This window comes from Anolis carolinensis, chromosome 5 (assembly GCF_035594765.1).
Source record: "Anolis carolinensis isolate JA03-04 chromosome 5, rAnoCar3.1.pri, whole genome shotgun sequence".
NCBI lineage: Eukaryota > Metazoa > Chordata > Lepidosauria > Squamata > Dactyloidae > Anolis > Anolis carolinensis.
In genome coordinates, this window is record NC_085845.1 from 89311488 (window position 1) to 89328840 (window position 17353).

The 17353-nt window shown below is 41.7% G+C and overlaps 1 protein-coding gene across 1 annotated transcript in view; it reads left to right on the plus strand.

Annotated features, from left to right (window-relative positions):
* Positions 1-405: 405 nt before the first annotated feature.
* The window catches only part of LOC100568179 (NADH-cytochrome b5 reductase 3), a 32048-nt gene continuing 15100 nt past the window's right edge, over positions 406-17353 (plus strand). Inside the window, exons 1-2 of the mRNA XM_003221490.4 lie at positions 406-576; positions 16047-16178. Coding sequence (XP_003221538.1) covers positions 556-576; positions 16047-16178 — 153 coding nt within the window. The 5' untranslated portion in view covers positions 406-555. The remainder of the gene's footprint in view (positions 577-16046; positions 16179-17353) is intronic.

The following is a 17353-nucleotide window of genomic DNA, read 5'->3' on the forward strand; positions in this document are numbered from 1 at the left end:
TTATCCAATATATTCGCTTATCCAACGTTCTGCCGGCCCGTTTATGTTGGATAAGTGAGACTCTACTGTATACTGGCGCCTATTCCCAAGAAGCTGCATAAGGCCATTGCCATATTTAAAAAGCAAGCAGAAGCAAATGTCCCTCTGACCACTAAATCGCAGCCAGACCACACCAAGGGAGGGATTGGTCAGTTTGACTACAACTCCCATCAGCCCTTCCTCTTCCTTATTCCTCCCTGCTCTCTATTCAAACCCTCCTTCCCACCCAATGGCTCCTCCCCCCTGTAGCTACTGGCTGTCCAGGGCGGAGAGGCGCGACTAGCCCGCTTTCCTGCCAATCATCGTGACGGACTGCTCGGTGAGGCAAACGGAGACGGAAACTCGGGGGAGAAAGGAGGTTGGGACGGGGTGGGCGGGGCCAGGAGGCTTCTGGGTTGGCTGAGGCTTTATTTGCTTCACGGCGGGACAGCGGACGCTCCTTCCCAGTTTGTGGTCGGAGTTCTCTCAGGCCAGCGGAAAAAGCAGCAGCAGGAAAAAGCAGCAGCGGGAGGAGTCATGGGGTCCTATCTGAGCACGGTAAGTCGAGGGCGCGCCTGAAGAAAGGGGCCTCCAGAATTCCCTCAGGGGAACGCGCCTAGCCGGCAGAAGGCGGGAGCGCCCCTCCCGGGGGGGTCCCTGACAAATGACATCAGCGCGCATGCGCCCCTCCCAGCCCTTGTCTCCTGCCTGGCATCTCCTGGCAGACACGCCCCTGCTAGAAAGTGAACGGGGAAGCATTTTTTCCATGAGTTATCAGCGACCGAGTAGATAGAGCTTTACAGTTTGACATCACTTTATCTGCCAGGACTCCGTGCTGTAAAATGCTGGGATGTGCAGTTTGTTGTGGCACCAGAACTCTCAGGGTAAATAAATACCGTCCCGTGCAGAACTACAAATCCCAGAATTCATTAGTGTCATGTACCTAAAGCGGCAGGCCACTGTAATTCTGCGGTGTGGATATTAGCTTCGGACTCTGCAGATCAGGATTCGAATCTATGCTGCAGAATTAATGCAGTTTGAAGCCACTTGAGCTACTCGGACTCAATGCTGTGAAACCATAGGTGTTGTAGTTCAAATAATAGGTTTTTAGCCTTCTTTGCCAAATAATGCTGATCATAGAACCATAGAGCTGGAAGAGACCTCATGGGCCATCCAGCCTAACCCCCTGCCAAGAAGCAGGAAGATCACATTCAAAGTACCCCTGACAGATAGCCATCCAGCCTCTGCATAAAAGCCTCCAAAGAAGGAGCCTCCATCACACTCCGGGGCAGAGAGTTCCACTGCTGAACAGCTATCACAGTGAGGAAGTTCTTCCTAATGTTCAGGTGGAATCTTCTTTCCTGTAGTTTGAAGGCATTGTTCCGCGTCCTAGTCTCTAGGGCAGCAGAAAGTTCCGTCCTCCCTGTGACTTCCCCTCACATATTTATACATGGCTATCATGTCTCCCCTCAGCCTTCTCTTCTGCAGGCTAAACATGCCCAGCTCTTTAAGCTGCTTGTCATAGGGCTTGTTCTCCAGACCCTTGATCATTTTAGTCACCCTTCTCTTGATACATTCCAGCTTGTCAACATCTCCCTCCAGTTGTGGTTTCCTGAATTGGTCATAGTATTCCAGGTGTGGTCTGACCAAGGCAGAATAGAGGGGTAGCATAACTTCCCTGGATCTAGACACTGCATTCCTATTTATGCAGGCCATAATGCCATTGGCTTTTTTGCCGCTGCATCACATTGTTGGCTTATATTTAACTTGTTGTCCATGAGAACTCCAAAATCTTTTTCACACGTACTGCTGTCGAGCCAGGCGTCCCTCATTCTGTATCTTTGCACTTCATTTTTCTGCCTAAGTGGAGTATCTTGCATTTCTTCCTGCCTCATCAAACTGCAACTCTACCCATCGCATGGAACCATGGCATCTAAAATGGCATTACATGGCATAAATCCCCCAAACCTTTTAAGCCAGGGTCCAGTTCATGGTCTCTCAGGCCTTTGGTGGGTCAGACTGTAGTTTGAAAAATACATGATTGAATTCCTATGCACACTGCACATATGTGATTTGTAGTTCTAAAGAGCATGAAAGAACAATACAGTGTTTAAAATGAAGAACAACTTTAACCAACATAAACTTGCCAGGATTTCATTGGGAACTATGGGCTTGTTTATGGTTGATGAGATTCTCAAGTTATTTAGGATTGTTGTTGTTGTTGTGTGCCTTCAAGTTGTTTCAGACTTAGGGGAGCCCCCAGTGGCTCAGTGTGTTAAAGCACTGAGTTGCTGAACTTGCAGACCGAAAGGTCGCAAGTTTGAATCTGCAGAGCGCAGTGAGTGCCTGCTGTTAGTTCCAGCTTCTGCCAACCGAGTAGTTCGAAAACATGCCAATGTGAGTAGATCAATAGGTGGGAAGGTAACGGTGCTCCATGCAGTCATGCCGGCCACATGACCTTGGAGATGTCTATGGACAATGCCGGCTCTTCAGCTTAAAAATGGAGATGAGCACCAACCCCCAGATTCGGACACGACTGGACTTAATGTCAGGGGAAACCTTTACCTTTACTTAAGTCTGAAGTTTAGGGTGGTGGCTGGGCCAATGTCCTTGGAGAGCCACATCTGGCCCACAGGCCTTAGTTTGGGGACACCAGTTGTGATCCTGAGCAAGTCACATACTCTCTGCCCCAAGGATAGACAAAGCCAACACTCACACAGCCCTAAACAAATTATAGTTTTGTCATAAAGGCCTTGAAAGCAGACTGCAATCACAATGCCTGCAAGCCTGGATTAAAGTGGAAGGACTGGCTTGTGGGAGGAGGGGAATGAGGGAGGCAGAGGCCTCCTCTCTCAGCTGCTCCATTGTGACTCATCATTGCCCTTTGACGACTCACATGAAAAATATTCCAGAGTTTCCTGGCAATCCCAACCAATTTTTAACATAGTCCCTTGCTGCTCATCCAACACCCTTTTTAGCAGTCTTGTGGAACATAAGTGCATGCCATTTTCTTTTAAAAGAGGAAGAGTTGTAGGGAAGCACGTTCTGGCTCTATTTCTTGCATGACTCAGGATTGCTGCCAGAAAATGCAAAGTGGCAAGGATTTGCATGTTTCACCTGTGACTTCAGTAACAAAACTGTAAGTTTTGCCCTTCTAAAAAAATAACTGGAGATGTAGATGACAGGAGTAACTCCAGTTTCTCTTGAATTGTGCTACATTGCTTAATTGCTGAGACAAAGAGCATTTTTAATACATTTGGATGGCTTGTCCAAAGTAGTTTCGACCTGGACATGTCCATTATGCCACTTTTCTCACGTCCCCATCTAGTTGTCCCACAACAGCCTCTGAGAAAAGAGATGCATTTCCAAAGTAGCTTATCTCACTGATGAAAGTTGATACTGATATTAATACAGTAGAGTCTCACTTATCCAAGCTAAATGGGCCAGCAGAAGCTCGGATAAGCGAGTATCTTGGATAATAAGGAGGGATTAAGGAAAAGCCTATTAAACATCAAATTAGGTTATGATTTTACAAATTAAGCACCAAAACATCATGTTATACAACAAATTTGACAGAAAATGTAGTTCAATATGCAGTAATGTTATGTTGTAATTACTGTATTTACGAATTTAGCACCAAAATATTATCATATATTGAAAACATTGACTACAAAAATGGCTTGGATTATCCAGAGGCTTGGATAAGCGAGGCTTGGATAAGTGAGACTCTACTGTAGTTAGTTATATCATATAGTCTTAGTTCCAGTTCCCCTAAGCATGTGTAATGCCCAAGCATATTGGCAGTTTGGACTGGAGAATTTGCATATTGAAAACCAAATTGAAATCTTCTCTGTTTGTGAAGCTCATTTAAATCTGCTTCTTATATCCATATTTGTCATTCAGTGATAGTAGTGTTATCTGACTACTTACATCTGCAGGTGAGCAATCACAGATCTAGTACCACAGGTAGAACATTCACTTTGTTTTGCACTAATGCACTAATTTTTATCAAAAAAAAAACTTCAACAACTTCATGTCTTTTTTCAAGTATAAAGAAGTCAAGTATTACTAATTCTGAAATTCAGGTTCTCAATTTGATACTGCTCATAGCAGTCACCCAAACGGGAATCACAGCATGTGATTCCAGATGTTTTGATGTGAACTGAATGTGCAGTTATGGCCCATAAGCATTACAAAAAATCTTCTAATTGAAGTGGGGACTGCTAATACTGGATTGGTAAATTAGCAGTTTTCACTTCAGCTAGGAGAAGGTATTTTGTAAAGCTGGTGGGTCTTAATTGTTCATTTAGTTCTTCTCAAAACACTATGAAATACAACTGAAGCCCCTTGTACACTGCCATATAATCCAGATTATCAAAGCAGACAATCTGGATTTTATGTCAGTCTAGAAGGGGCCTAAAATAGTCTTAACAATAGAAACATGTATCTTCTTATCTTCTTTTTTGTTCTTTTACTGTGAGGTTTGTAAACAGACATAGGGGACAAGTAACAGGGAAGCTGTGTGAAGGTGGGTGGAGGAAGATAACATTATTGTCTGCAATCACCAGAAAGTCTGAGTGTTCAGACCCTGTAAGCCCTGGCTCCAGTACACTTGTGTGAAATACAAGTGCCTTTGGGCAAGACACATTTGCCAGTTTTATTTCATGGTAGTATTGAAGCTATGAGTTCATACATTTTTATTCCACACTTCCTCCGTGTTTTGCTACTTGCTTTTCTTTTTGGGCAAATGTTGTGAATGTTATTTCTGCCATTTAGTGTGGGATATTATGACAACTTCTGTCTTACTGTTGATATGTGTTTTACTAGGCATTGGTTTACAGAAGTGATAGCCCAGCCTTGGACAGTCAGCAGAAATCCTTGATAGGCCAAGAGGTGGGATATGTATTGCTGGTGGCAGCATTTGCCTTGAAAGTTCTGCATATTTCCAGTTGCACTTTAGAGCCTAAACCAGCCTCTAAACTTTGTTACATTCAATGATAGCAGAACTGTCTGTCCTCTTTCAAGGATCTGTCTTACCTGCTTTGCTCCATGTCTTATCCTGAAGGCACTAACTTAGGTACTTCCTAATTGTGGAGACACTTTGACAATTTCAATGCACAGTTTAGGTTTAACAACTACAAGATAAATATATGTTTTGTTGAAGTACAGAGTTGTTAGCACAAAGTTATATCAAATAAGTAAGACCAAATTTTGCAGTGTACATCTGATGTGCTGTTGTTAACCTCAGCCTGTGGTGGAGGAACACTGTTGGCCCAGGTTTGTGGTAGTAGTTTGCTTTCTGTGGAAGCATGGTACTCTTGGGTAGGGCAATATATTCAGAGCTATAGTGAATGAACCATTGTTCATTCTAAGCCATTTGCAATTGATCCTTGAAGAGTTTCAATGAAAGAAAGAAACAAGTGTAGTCAATGGGCACAAATACGTGCCAGTTGTGGGCATATGGGGATGTGGAATGTCATTCTCATACATCATCTAAATAAGAATCCCTCATAAAGAGGGAAGGATGCTATCTTGATGGGCTAAAGTTCTGGTTTTCTTCTGGAAAGTTATATGTACCATTCATACTCCTCTCTTACCATCTCCTGTGTTGCTCATCTGCCTTTCCCCCATCCTATGCCTTTGCTCTTGGATCGCCTTGTAACTTTTCTTCCACTTGTAACTATTAGCTTTCTCTCCATCTCTGGTTTAGCTTCTCCTCCTCTTTTCTCTTCAGTAACGGCTGCATCAAACTCTTAAATTTATCCAGTGGCTATTTCATGTGGCTCTAAAATATTGTATCCATGAACATATTTGGATAAAACGAGAAAGGAGCTTGTTTTGCTTCATTTCTCCCCTTGTCTATGTTTGCTAGGCAGAAGAAGGACAGGGAAGAATAACAATATTAGAGCAAAGGAGGAAGAAACAGAGAACTTCCTACCTACCATGCTTTTCCTTGCACCCCTTGTGGTTTTTGCCATCTCTTTTGGCTATGCCTATCTGTCTGACAGCTAACTGGAAGCATTTTAGAGTCTCCTGAGAGGCTGGCTTCCCACTGATGCAAATGAAATTTTTTTCCCAGATGAGAGCTAGGAGTTAGGAGCAGGATTTTTGTCAAGATGCTGGTAAGGATGGAGTAGGCAAACCCTGCCCTTTTCCCCTTATTGCTACTCTGTACACATTATAAAAGTGAAAATATGTGTGTATGTGGCTGGGGTGCCTACTCACACAGACAGGCTCCCACTTCCACAAATAGCTATAGCTCCCACTATGCAGGAAACACCAATGACCCTCCTTCCAATAACATTGCAGGTTATAGTGAGCTCCCTGAACATGTACAAGAGCCCTGCCAATGTCTTCCACAAACACCATACTGACAACCACCCAAATGAAGACTTTCCTACAGGGACTTCTTCCTAGGTTTTTCCTCCACCACAGGCATCCTGGTGTTTCTTTCTCTCTCCATTGGTGTGGAATTTGCATGATCCCGCCCACTGCCTCTCCCTTAACCCTTTCCTACTCTTTTCTGTGGCACACAGCAAACAGAGGAATTGATCAGCAGCTGAACATACTGGAGGGGTTTGGGGGACTGACTCAACATGATGGAAGTTGTCTTGCACCCTGCAACAAGATGCAGCACTATGACCCCCACTGACAATGGACCTGGACCAAATTTGGCACACAGAATCCCCATGACCAGGTTTGGGGGAAAACTGACTTTGATTTATTGGAATTGTAGTTCACCTACATCCAAAGAGCACAGTGAACCCAACCAACGATGAATCTGGACCAAACTTGCCACGGATTATAGGATTTGCAGTACCTTCACCCATTTCCAGATACCACTACGACCCCCACGAATGACGGATCTGGATCAAACTTGGCACCCAAACCCCTGGCACCCAAACCCCATGGCCCACTTTACATCCTGTGCAGTTTGGGGCAGGCTGGAACACAGACAACGGAATTTGCAGTATCTTTACCCAATTCGGCTCCCACTGTGCCCTTGTTACCTCAACTATTACAACTCCCGTGAATGACACACCTGGACCAAAGTTGGCACACAGACTCCCCATGAGCAAGTGGGCTACGAGAACAAAAATCTGGTCTGCAAACCTCCTTTCTCTTTATTTTATTTATTTTATTTCCGCTTCTTTATGCAGAGCTGACCATTGCATTGGATAGACCACATCGGCTCTAGATTATTAAATATGGTTTTCTGTGGGTGAGCAGATGGTGACTACTGGATGGCATATATTCTGTATCAGAAACTGGAGCTGATGTGGTCTATCCAATGCAATTTTCTGAATCAGCACCCCAAATAACCAAACCAAATCTAAATTCAAACAAAAACTGATTCGTAGCCATTTTGAAACTAAAGTGGAGAGTAGTCCCTGGTCAAAGTGAGCCCTGGTCAAAAAAAAGTTGGGAACGCTGTTGTATATTGAGGGTCTAGATGAGGTGTGGACGATTTTGGGAGGAGCAGGAGGCCTAGCCACTAGGTCAGTAGAAACAATCAAATAAATAACCAGTAATTCTAAGCAGAAGTTGCTTCTAGTCAATTTAAGGCTTTATTTTGTAGGAAGAGGGTAAAGATCTTGTATTCCTTACCTGATGAAAGCTGCCACTCCTGGCAATGGAAGTGGAAACAGTGACTCAGTGAAACAGGACCACAGAAAAGATCTTGGCTATCACATTTAGACTTTGGGCTGACTTTATCCATCCTGCTCACGATTAATTTACACTACTAATGTGTTATGGATATGTGTATATGTGCTTTCAAGGCACCTGATGATTTATGACAGTTTCATAAATTTCTTAAGAGTGTTATTAGGCAAAGAATATTCAGATGTGGTTTCGCCCCTTCTATAATCAGTGTGTAAGTTTTCAAAAACCCATACACACATACGTCATAGCATCTTAGCAAAACACATCAGAAGGCGAAAGGGTTCTGTGGGCAGGAATAGTATTTTATGTTTCAGATATTTGCAGTTTGTATTCTAGACTGAAATTGATTTTCCTTTTAGCAGTCTTCTCAACCCTCTCTCTGACTACAATCTTGGTTATTTCCATAATGCATTCTCCAAGTGCTATATTTGAATCAGCTACATTCTGCATGGTGCTTACCACACCCAAAATCTGGAGCCAAGAATTCTTTGCTAAGGTCCTGCTTAGTGTTGAAAGCTTTAAGTATAGAAGTGTATTCTTACATATTTTCATCACCATAAAAGAAGAGGAAAAAACACACTGTTTTGCTTGTTCTGACAGTGTATCCATCTAAAAGTCAGTAGTTGTGAGATAGAGATAGCTTTCCAAGCTGTGAAAGTATAGGAAATTGGTATTGATGTCTTTACATAGTACTTTTGGTGTTTACCTGGAAAGAGCGAACTACTAAGCTGACGTTATTTTGTACTGTGGGAGCATTTCCTTCCTTTTTAACTGAATCCCACAATGCTCTTAAATTAACTGCCTCTGTATAACAAAACACACATTCTGTTTTCATTTGTAAGAAGAATAGTTTAGTGGTGGATTTCAAAACTCTCCTAATTGTATTTTGTGAGCCTAAATGTTTGAGATTTCTCCTTCTTAGCCATCTCAGGACCATGAAATATCCTTCCATTTGGAGGTAGCGTGCCTTCTTCAACATTCAAGGTCTTATTCTTATTATACAAATGTAGCACCATTATTCCATGTTAATTGACATTTCTGCAATCTATCAAATCCTAGGAGTTGCAATTTGGGTTCTCACCCAGAAAGATCTAATACCCCACAAATCTGCAGGCCCAGTGTTCCATACAATGTTGCCATGGCAGTTATAGTAGAATCATGATGCTATAATTTTGTAGTGTGGTAGAACCCCAGATTCCAAGAATCAACCATAATGTTACCTCTTACGTTTGTAGAACTGAAATTTTGGCCACTTGCGTCAACATTTTTTTTTCTAGCATGTCAATTGGATGATGATGTTGGTCAGTCATTGAGCAGTCTAGTGTCTGGATTTCTTTCTTTTTATGCCAAATGTTTAATGAAATTGTGGTTATTTTAGATTCACTCCATTTTCATGTAGCTTTTGTGCTCTTCTTTGTACACAGTAAATATATAGTTCCCATCCAAACCAGCTGCATGTATCTCATTGCCAGTGTGACAGTTTCATACCTGCAATTTTTGTGTCATCACAAGTACCTGTACAGGGTTGTATGTTTTCTGGGCTGTATGGCCATGTTCCAGAAGTATTCTCTCCTGACATTTCACCCACATCTATAGCAGGCATCCTCAGAAGTTGTAAGGTATACTGGAAAAACTAAGCAAGATATATAAACTTTCCTTGTTTAGTTTTTCAAGTATATCTCACAACCTTTGAGGATACCTGCCATAGATGTGGGCGAAATGTCAGGAGAGAATACTTCTGAAACATGGCCATACAGCCCAGAAAACACACAACAACCTTGTGATTCCGGCCATGAAAGCCTTCGACAACACAGTACCTGTACAATTAGACTGGGAAATCTGAAGTAACATGATATCATATTTACCTACTAAACATGATATGAAGCTAAGGGGAGGATTACTATTTTAACAGTAGCCATGTACCTCTTTTAACATTCATTGTCATATTTAGATATTTCTCTGAATATGCCATGTCCAGCCTGAGGATATTTTGTGGCTACTGTCATGTTTGCAGGACAGTCGCATTGCGGATGACTATGTCTGCAAGTTCTCCAGTGATCTGGCATGCAGTTTGTCTGGCCCTGCAGATCTGAACTCGTTTAGCTTAAATAAGTGATTATTTAAATCGGACAAGATGGATGGATGATGGTATCCTTGAAGTGACTGACTTGACCTTGAAGGAGCTGGGGGTGGCCATGGCTGACAGGGAGCTCTGGCGTGGACTGGTCCATGAGGTTACAAAGAGTCAGAAGCGACTGAATGAATAAACAACAACAGGGTGATTACTGTGTAACCTGTTATCAGTCTTGATTTGCAATCCAGATTCCTTGGCTGATGCTTGGAGCTACATACCATGCTTCCCCGAAAATAAGACATCCCCTGAAAATAAGACTTAGTAGAGGTTTTGCTGAATTGCCAAATATAAGACATCCCCTGAAAGTAAGTCCTAGGAGGAGGGAGCTGCTGCTGCCGAGGAAGGAGTGTGTGGCACAAAGGAGAAGGAGGGAAAGGTGCATAGCTTTCCCTCCTTCATGCCGCATCCGCCTTTCTCGGTGGCAGCAGCTCCCTCCTCCTCTGCTGAGGAAGGCACAAAGGAGAAGGAGGGAAAGGCGCATGTCGCTGAAGAAGGCGCGTGCAGCGCAAAGGAGAATGAGACATCTCTGAAAATAAGACCTAGCACATCTTTGGGAGAAAAAATTAATATTAGACACTGTCTTATTTTCAGGGAAACAGGGTAATTATCTTTGGAGGGGGGAGCCAGGAACTGAAGCTAAATAAATATTAAGTAGCTCTGCCTTTCATTATAACCTGCTAGCATTATTGCAGCAAAACAGTCCTACCATTTCCTTCAGTCACTTGCTTTGAATATGCATATTGCACAAACTCCTTTTTGTTGGTTCTGATTTGCCTAGCCAGACTTTCCTTATACAGTTCTTGCAAGATTGAGCTACACATGTGTATTCTTCCTTGGTGATTCATCCTTCCTTCAGTGTGCTTATTGTGCCTAATTGGTTCTATCATAAAGACATGGAAAAAGTGTATTGAATTGCAAAACTTTATTTTTGAGGGATATTCTACAGCACATTTTGCTATAGTTTTCAATAAATATCTCATAGAGTCACAGCCAATTCAACGTAGTTTGTGGCAGCCACCAAAACCAAGTTTCTGGAGTATAACAACTATTTTCAAAGTACATACCACACAATTAAAGAGGAAATGACACTTTCAAACCAGGAACAGATTTTTTTTAAATTTTGTTACATAGTGTTCGAACCCTCAGTTGTAATATCCCAGTCATGGGAGTCATTCCACCAAGTCTCTTTTATAAAGTAATTTTATCTTTCTGCACTGGAACTTCAACTTCATCTTGTTTGTTTTTAAACTCTGTGCATTAGTGTTTGAACATTTGAAGTTTTGTTTGTACTCATCTGTTGAATTTCTATCAGTTTTTCTGTGTTTCACATTGTTTTCCTTCAACTTTTCCTCTAGAATACACATCCTTGTATTTAGAGTTTGCCTTTAGGCTGATGTTTGAACTATAATCTCCAACCCACCAAGGATTTAGTTTAAAGCCTCTGTTGTGAACTTATCCATACTTTTGCCAAAGACATTCTGCTTGGTTTTTATGCAGTATTGCCTAGTTGTAACCAGTATTCTTCTAAGAAGTGATGACAGTGGTCCCAAAAGCCCAACCTATCCTGTTAACACCATCTGTGTAGCTCAATGGGGTGGGGTGATTAATTATATATCAAGCAGCCCAAAGGCAAAATCTAAATAGTATCTTCTGTCCCTCTCTCTTTCACTAATATAATTGGTGAGAATACCACCTGGACATCTAGACTTTTCATTTCCCTAAGCAGGGTCCATAGTCCAAGGTGATCCATTCAGATGTGATCTTTGTAAGTATCATTGATGTCCACATGTCTTGCCCAGCAGGCAGACAATTCCCTCTATACCCAAAAGCAGTGAATCCCCTGTCACCATCAATTTTCTTCTTGCTGCCTTTGGTGATTAGATTGGACCCTTCCCTGTCATGCAGTAATTCTTGCTTCTGGTCTCCTACTTGCACCTCTTCAGCATTACTGTCTTCAGGAAGATGTAAGACGTTTGTGTATGATAGGCTGTTTGTGGTGTGGGTCCTCTGGGGTTAATACCTCTTTATTTTGGCTGGCAATTTCTTCCTGTTGATTCTGTAGAGTCAATTGTCCTTCTGTTTTATCCAGGAAGTCCTCATGTTGTCTGATGTGTTGAGGAGTCTCAACCTTGGCAGAGAGCTTTCTCTGTTATTCAACAGAATATTCAGGATAAAAATTATCTTTCATACTTAAGAACAGAGAGCTTCTTGCCATTAGTAATTGATGAACATTATAATCGGCTCTGGGAATATCTGATATTATAGCTGGATGCTTTTGATTGCTTCAGAGTCATTAACTTGTATCTAAACAAGAGACGTAAGTGTTTATTCAGATTAGAGGGAAATGGATTCTTGATTGGCTGTGTCCCTGCCTTGGTAGTTTTATTATAAATGTTTTGAGATGAGCAGTATATATTTACTCATGTTCAGTGTATTTCTATATATTCTAATAGCAGGGTAATCCTATTTATATTCATTCAGACAAAAATTGTATTGACTCTGAGTGAGGTCAGGATTATAGCTTTGGGTTGGAAAATATTATTTTTGTGCTTTCAAGTCATTCCTGAGTTGGAGTGGCCTAAAGTGATGCTATCATGGGGGTTTTCTGGCAATAATTCTTTGGGATGGGGGGGGGGGGCTTTGTCTCCCTCTGAATTGCCCAAGATCATGGCTGTGTAAGGATTGGAACTCTGTTCTCCAGAGTCATTGTTCAGTGCTTAAAACACCACCCATTGAAAAATGAGTTTGGCTCTTCATAAAGTTTGTGACATTTACAGCTGCAGAAATATTGTCATGCTTATTGGTGGAAAACCATTGGTGAAATGATGGAAGTCACTATGCAATCCATGGTGCCAAACTAAAAAGAATATTTATTGAATCTGGGAGGGTTGCATTCATCCTTTGATGTGTGGACACTGCTCATTATCAGCTATTAGACTGAAGATCCTGTCTTTGTGATTTTCTTTTCATGTCAGGAGTGACATGAGAAACTGCTAGTTGCTTCTGGTGTGAGAGAATTGGCCGTCTGTAAGGATGTTGCCCAAGGGATGTCCGGATGTTTTGATGTTTTACCATTCTTGTGGGAGGCTTTTCTCATGTCCCCACATGGGGAGCTGGAGCTGACAGAGGGAGTTCATCCGCGCTCTCTCTGGATTCAAACCAGCAGCGTTCAGCTCAGTAACCCAGCCTTCAAGTCAGCAGTCCTGTCAGCATCTTTGAGATGAAGGAGAGCTTTTTATGGGGATATTTCATTCTTTTGAAAATTTTGGTTTTTTTTGAATGCCTTGTATCCTGTTTTATGTGGTTTTAATGGTTTTATAATGCTATCATAATTTTTAAAAATGTTTTGGAAGGTGTTCTGAGAAAAAGCGGAATACAAACACAATAAATAAGTAAATAAATAAATACGTTCTGCTATTCTTTGGCTTTTGAAATGTAGTACTAAAATGCTAGAGCAGTGCTATTTAAAAGTAGAATTGCAAAATAGTTACTTGTTTAGACTACAACCCTTAGAATCCTCTAGTACCTATGCTGACATAATTCTTAGGTCTCGTATTAGACCTCATCTGTTCCTGCATTTGGAAATGTCTGTCTGGTAACCCTTATGGTATGGAACTTTTGTTCTATTGAACCAGAATCCACTAGATGGAAAAATAACTGAAGTTACCGAATTTACAGTGGCATTAATGGACTAATGTGATTAGGGTGTGGCATTATGATATGAACATTGATGGACAGCATGACCATCCAAAAATAACTGGTTGGATCAACTGTGTCTTTAATCTGCTGAGTGACTTTGGTGTCACATGTTCAGCTCTGCATCCACAGTTGATGTAATCTTCCACAGAATAGTTCAGGGCTCTTGAAACTATGTGGTTCCCACGCAGTGAGACATGTAGTATTTAACCTCTACTAAAGCATGATGGATGAAGTGGGAGATTGAAAAACTGCAATACAAATGCAGGCATTCCAAAATCTGAAATAATCTCAAATGCTTCTAGTCCCAAGCATTTTGGATAAGGGATGCTTGGAGAATTAAAACATGGAAACCAAAGAACTTATTCAAAGGTTGGTAAACACTGATTCTGGGGCTGTTTGTGACCCTAATTCATTGATAGCACTACACTTTGCCATCCCCACCCCACCAATTACTTTGTATGACCTAAATGAACAACTATGAATGTCCTCTTCAGCAAGCATCCACAAACAGCAGGTCATCTTTTGAATAGGTTTAGCATTTTTTTTTAAATTCTTTTTCAGAACCAGACATGGATCTCATTTTTTCTTTTGCTTACCTTTTGGCAATCTGTTCAGCCCCTAGAGCAGTGGTTCCCAACCTTTCTTTGAACAGGGGCCACTTGAACAGGGACCACTCTCCAATTTAGTTCCAAAATTGTTACGAATCAGTTTTTTGTTTAAATTTAGATGAGGTTTGGTTATTTAGGGTGCTGGTTCAGAAAATTGCATTTGATAGACCACATCAGCTCTTGTTTCTGATACAGAACATATGCCATTCAGTAGTCGCCAGCTGCTTACCCACATTAAACCATATTTAATCATCTAGAGCTGATGTGGTCTATCCAGTGCAATTTTCTGAATCAGCAACCCAAATAACCCCAGAAACAGGCCTAAAAAGGAAGACACCAAGAAAAAAAATGTTTGGTTGGGCTGTGTTATCTGTGGATTTAGTTAACGCTCGTGTTAAAAAAAAGGAGAGAGGACTGAGGATGAAGAAAATACAAAAAGCGGAGAACGAGACCCAATAAACTGTCCCTAACGGCTGTAATAATAATATAGCAATAACAACAACAACAACAACAATAACAACATTGGGGGACTAAACAGGGTCTTACAAAGGGCCGCTTTCTCAATACAATTGATGTGTGGCAATGGGAGACAATGATAATCATAATCATAATAGTTACTTTGGGGGACTAAACAGGGTCTTACAAATGGCTGCTTTCCCATTACAATCTTGTGCTTGGTAATGTGAGCTAATAATAACAATATTGGGTTGCTGTGAGTTTTCCAGGCTATATGTCCATGTTCCAGAAGTATTCTCTCCTGATGTTTTGCCCAACTATGGCAAGCATCCTCAGAGGCCTATAGAGGAGACCTGGATTTAATAAAGAGCTTACTTTCTGGGATCATTTCCCTTCTGTCTTTACAGGAGATCTGTATTTAAATCAAGGGCTTAAGAAACCTCGCTTCCTGGGATCCTTTCCCTTCTATCGGCTGCCTCCCTCCCTGCACTCAACGTGTAACCAAAAGAAACCGAAAACAGCTGGTTTTTAACAGCCACTGTTCTGTTGCGGCCAGTTTATTTAGTGTCAAAAGCATTGCATAAATAAATAAGTTTAAAACTGATAAAATAAAGGGATCCCAAGCAGCTAAATAGTTTTAGATCTAAAACAGGCAATAATGACTGCATTGTCCTAACTTTAAACCGTGCTTCCTCTGTGTATGAGGCAGGGCATAGCGGTCAAGCATATAGATGCTGAGTTGTTTGTTCTGCTTCACAGTCGCATAAGGCAGAGGATTCTTCTAGGTAGTGCTGTTTTACCAGGTTGTCTTTTGATCTGCCAACTCCACTTCTGAGTCTGTTCAAGGGCTTCCAAGTTACCCATTCTTGGTTTGCCCCTGGAAGAAGACCCTCACGGGGGGCCATCCAGTTGGAATTGCCTGATTTTGCTGCCCACCCGGATAGTCTTGCTGTTGCTGGAGAAACATTTAGAGGAGTAATGGTTCTCATGAAACTTTTCCTTGATTTAAGTCTACTGGGAGAAAGCTGATAGCCATACAGTGGGTGGCTTTCATAGTGTTCAACCTTATTTCTCTTGCACTTGGCAACAACTTCCCGTCACACATCAAGTGGTTGGGCAATGCCAGTTAGCTTATAGAGTCTATCAACAGGTGTAGGTTTAAGGCATCCTGTGATTATTCTGCATGTCTCATTCAATGCTATATTCACCTGCTTTGCAGGGACAGATTTATGCATAAATAAAAGTTGTGGCTGGTAAAAAAATCAAGCTGAAGGCAAACATCCAAAATAAATCTGTGCATAAGCCTACTAGATGCTACTGAAATATTCTATTCTTGTGAATTCTTTGCTTATAGCTATTTACTGAGGTGAACATAAATTAGTCTTTTCTTTACCTTGAGATTGCCATAAGTCAGTGGCAGCAACAACAATGCGATTTTAAAGCCTTTCTTCTTTTTTATGTTACAGTTGGGAAATGTAGCATTGTCTCCAATATATTTTGTGATCAACTTGATCATGAGACTCTTCTCCAAGCCCCGTCCCGCTATTACCCTGGAGAATCCAGATGTGAAATATGCATTAAGGCTGATTGACAAAGAGGTAAGAAATACATTAGTTCCACTTTGCTTACATGTATGTGCACATAGTTGAGATAGAACAAGATGTTAAAATGACACTAATGACTAATAATTTCAGCACATTGAGGGAAATGTAAGGTTGTGCTATAATAAACACAGTGTCAGCTATTACAGGGAATCCCCCAAAGGTTTATGCCCTTGGACTTATCTACACAGTTGGAAGTAGTGTATTGCTTTACACAATTTTAGAATGTAAGGAGGGAAAAAGGCTTTGGGTCTAACTGCTCCCCATGTTTAAACTTCCTTCCTGTGAGGTGGGGAAGCGTGTCTAGTTTCCAAAGGGGTTAACTTGTGAGACTCGTGCATCAAAATCAACAAAGAGTCCTGTACCATTTTGAAGATTAATAGTTTATTACAGCATGATATATTGGGGAGAGATCAACTTGCAACATTTGGGACCAGTTCCAAGCATGATTTTTCTTTTCCCCTCACTCTGCCTTGCTCATTAAATTTTAAGACTTCAAACATAATTGCGTGTTCTTCCTAAACCTCCTTTCTTTTTATGATCTGTCTCAAATGGCTTAGTCTTGATCTGTACAGTCCAGAATTTTCTAGATCTCTTACAAAAGCTTTTTAGCTTCCTTTCTCATCCCAGCAACTGAGCAGGCACTGGTTTGGATGGAACAAATCAAACCACACTGGCCACTGCTGATTAATCACAAAAACTGTTTATGGGAGTGTGGACAACAGATGATGAGATTTGCAGTACCTTCAGCTCTGACTTCCAGAGACCACTGACCCCCCCCCCCCCCTCGACCAACAGAAAATACTGGAGGGGTTTGGGAGGAATTCACAGTGATTTAATAGGATCCTAGACTTGCAAGAGACCATAAGGGCCATCCAGTCCAACCCCCTTCTTCTGCTTTGATGCAGGAAAAGCACAATCAAAACACTCCTGACAGATGCCCAGTCTGCCTCTGCTTAATAATACTAGTTTTTTTGTGTGTCAGGAGCAACCAGAGTTGCTTCTGGTGTGAGAGAATTGGCCGTCTGCAAGGACGTTGCCCAGGGGACGCCCAGATGTTTTGATGTTTTACCATCCTTGTGGGAGGCTTCTCTCATGTCCCCGCATGGAGCTGGAGCTGACAGAGGGAGCTCATCCGCACTCTCCCCGAGTGGGATTCAAACCTGGCAGCC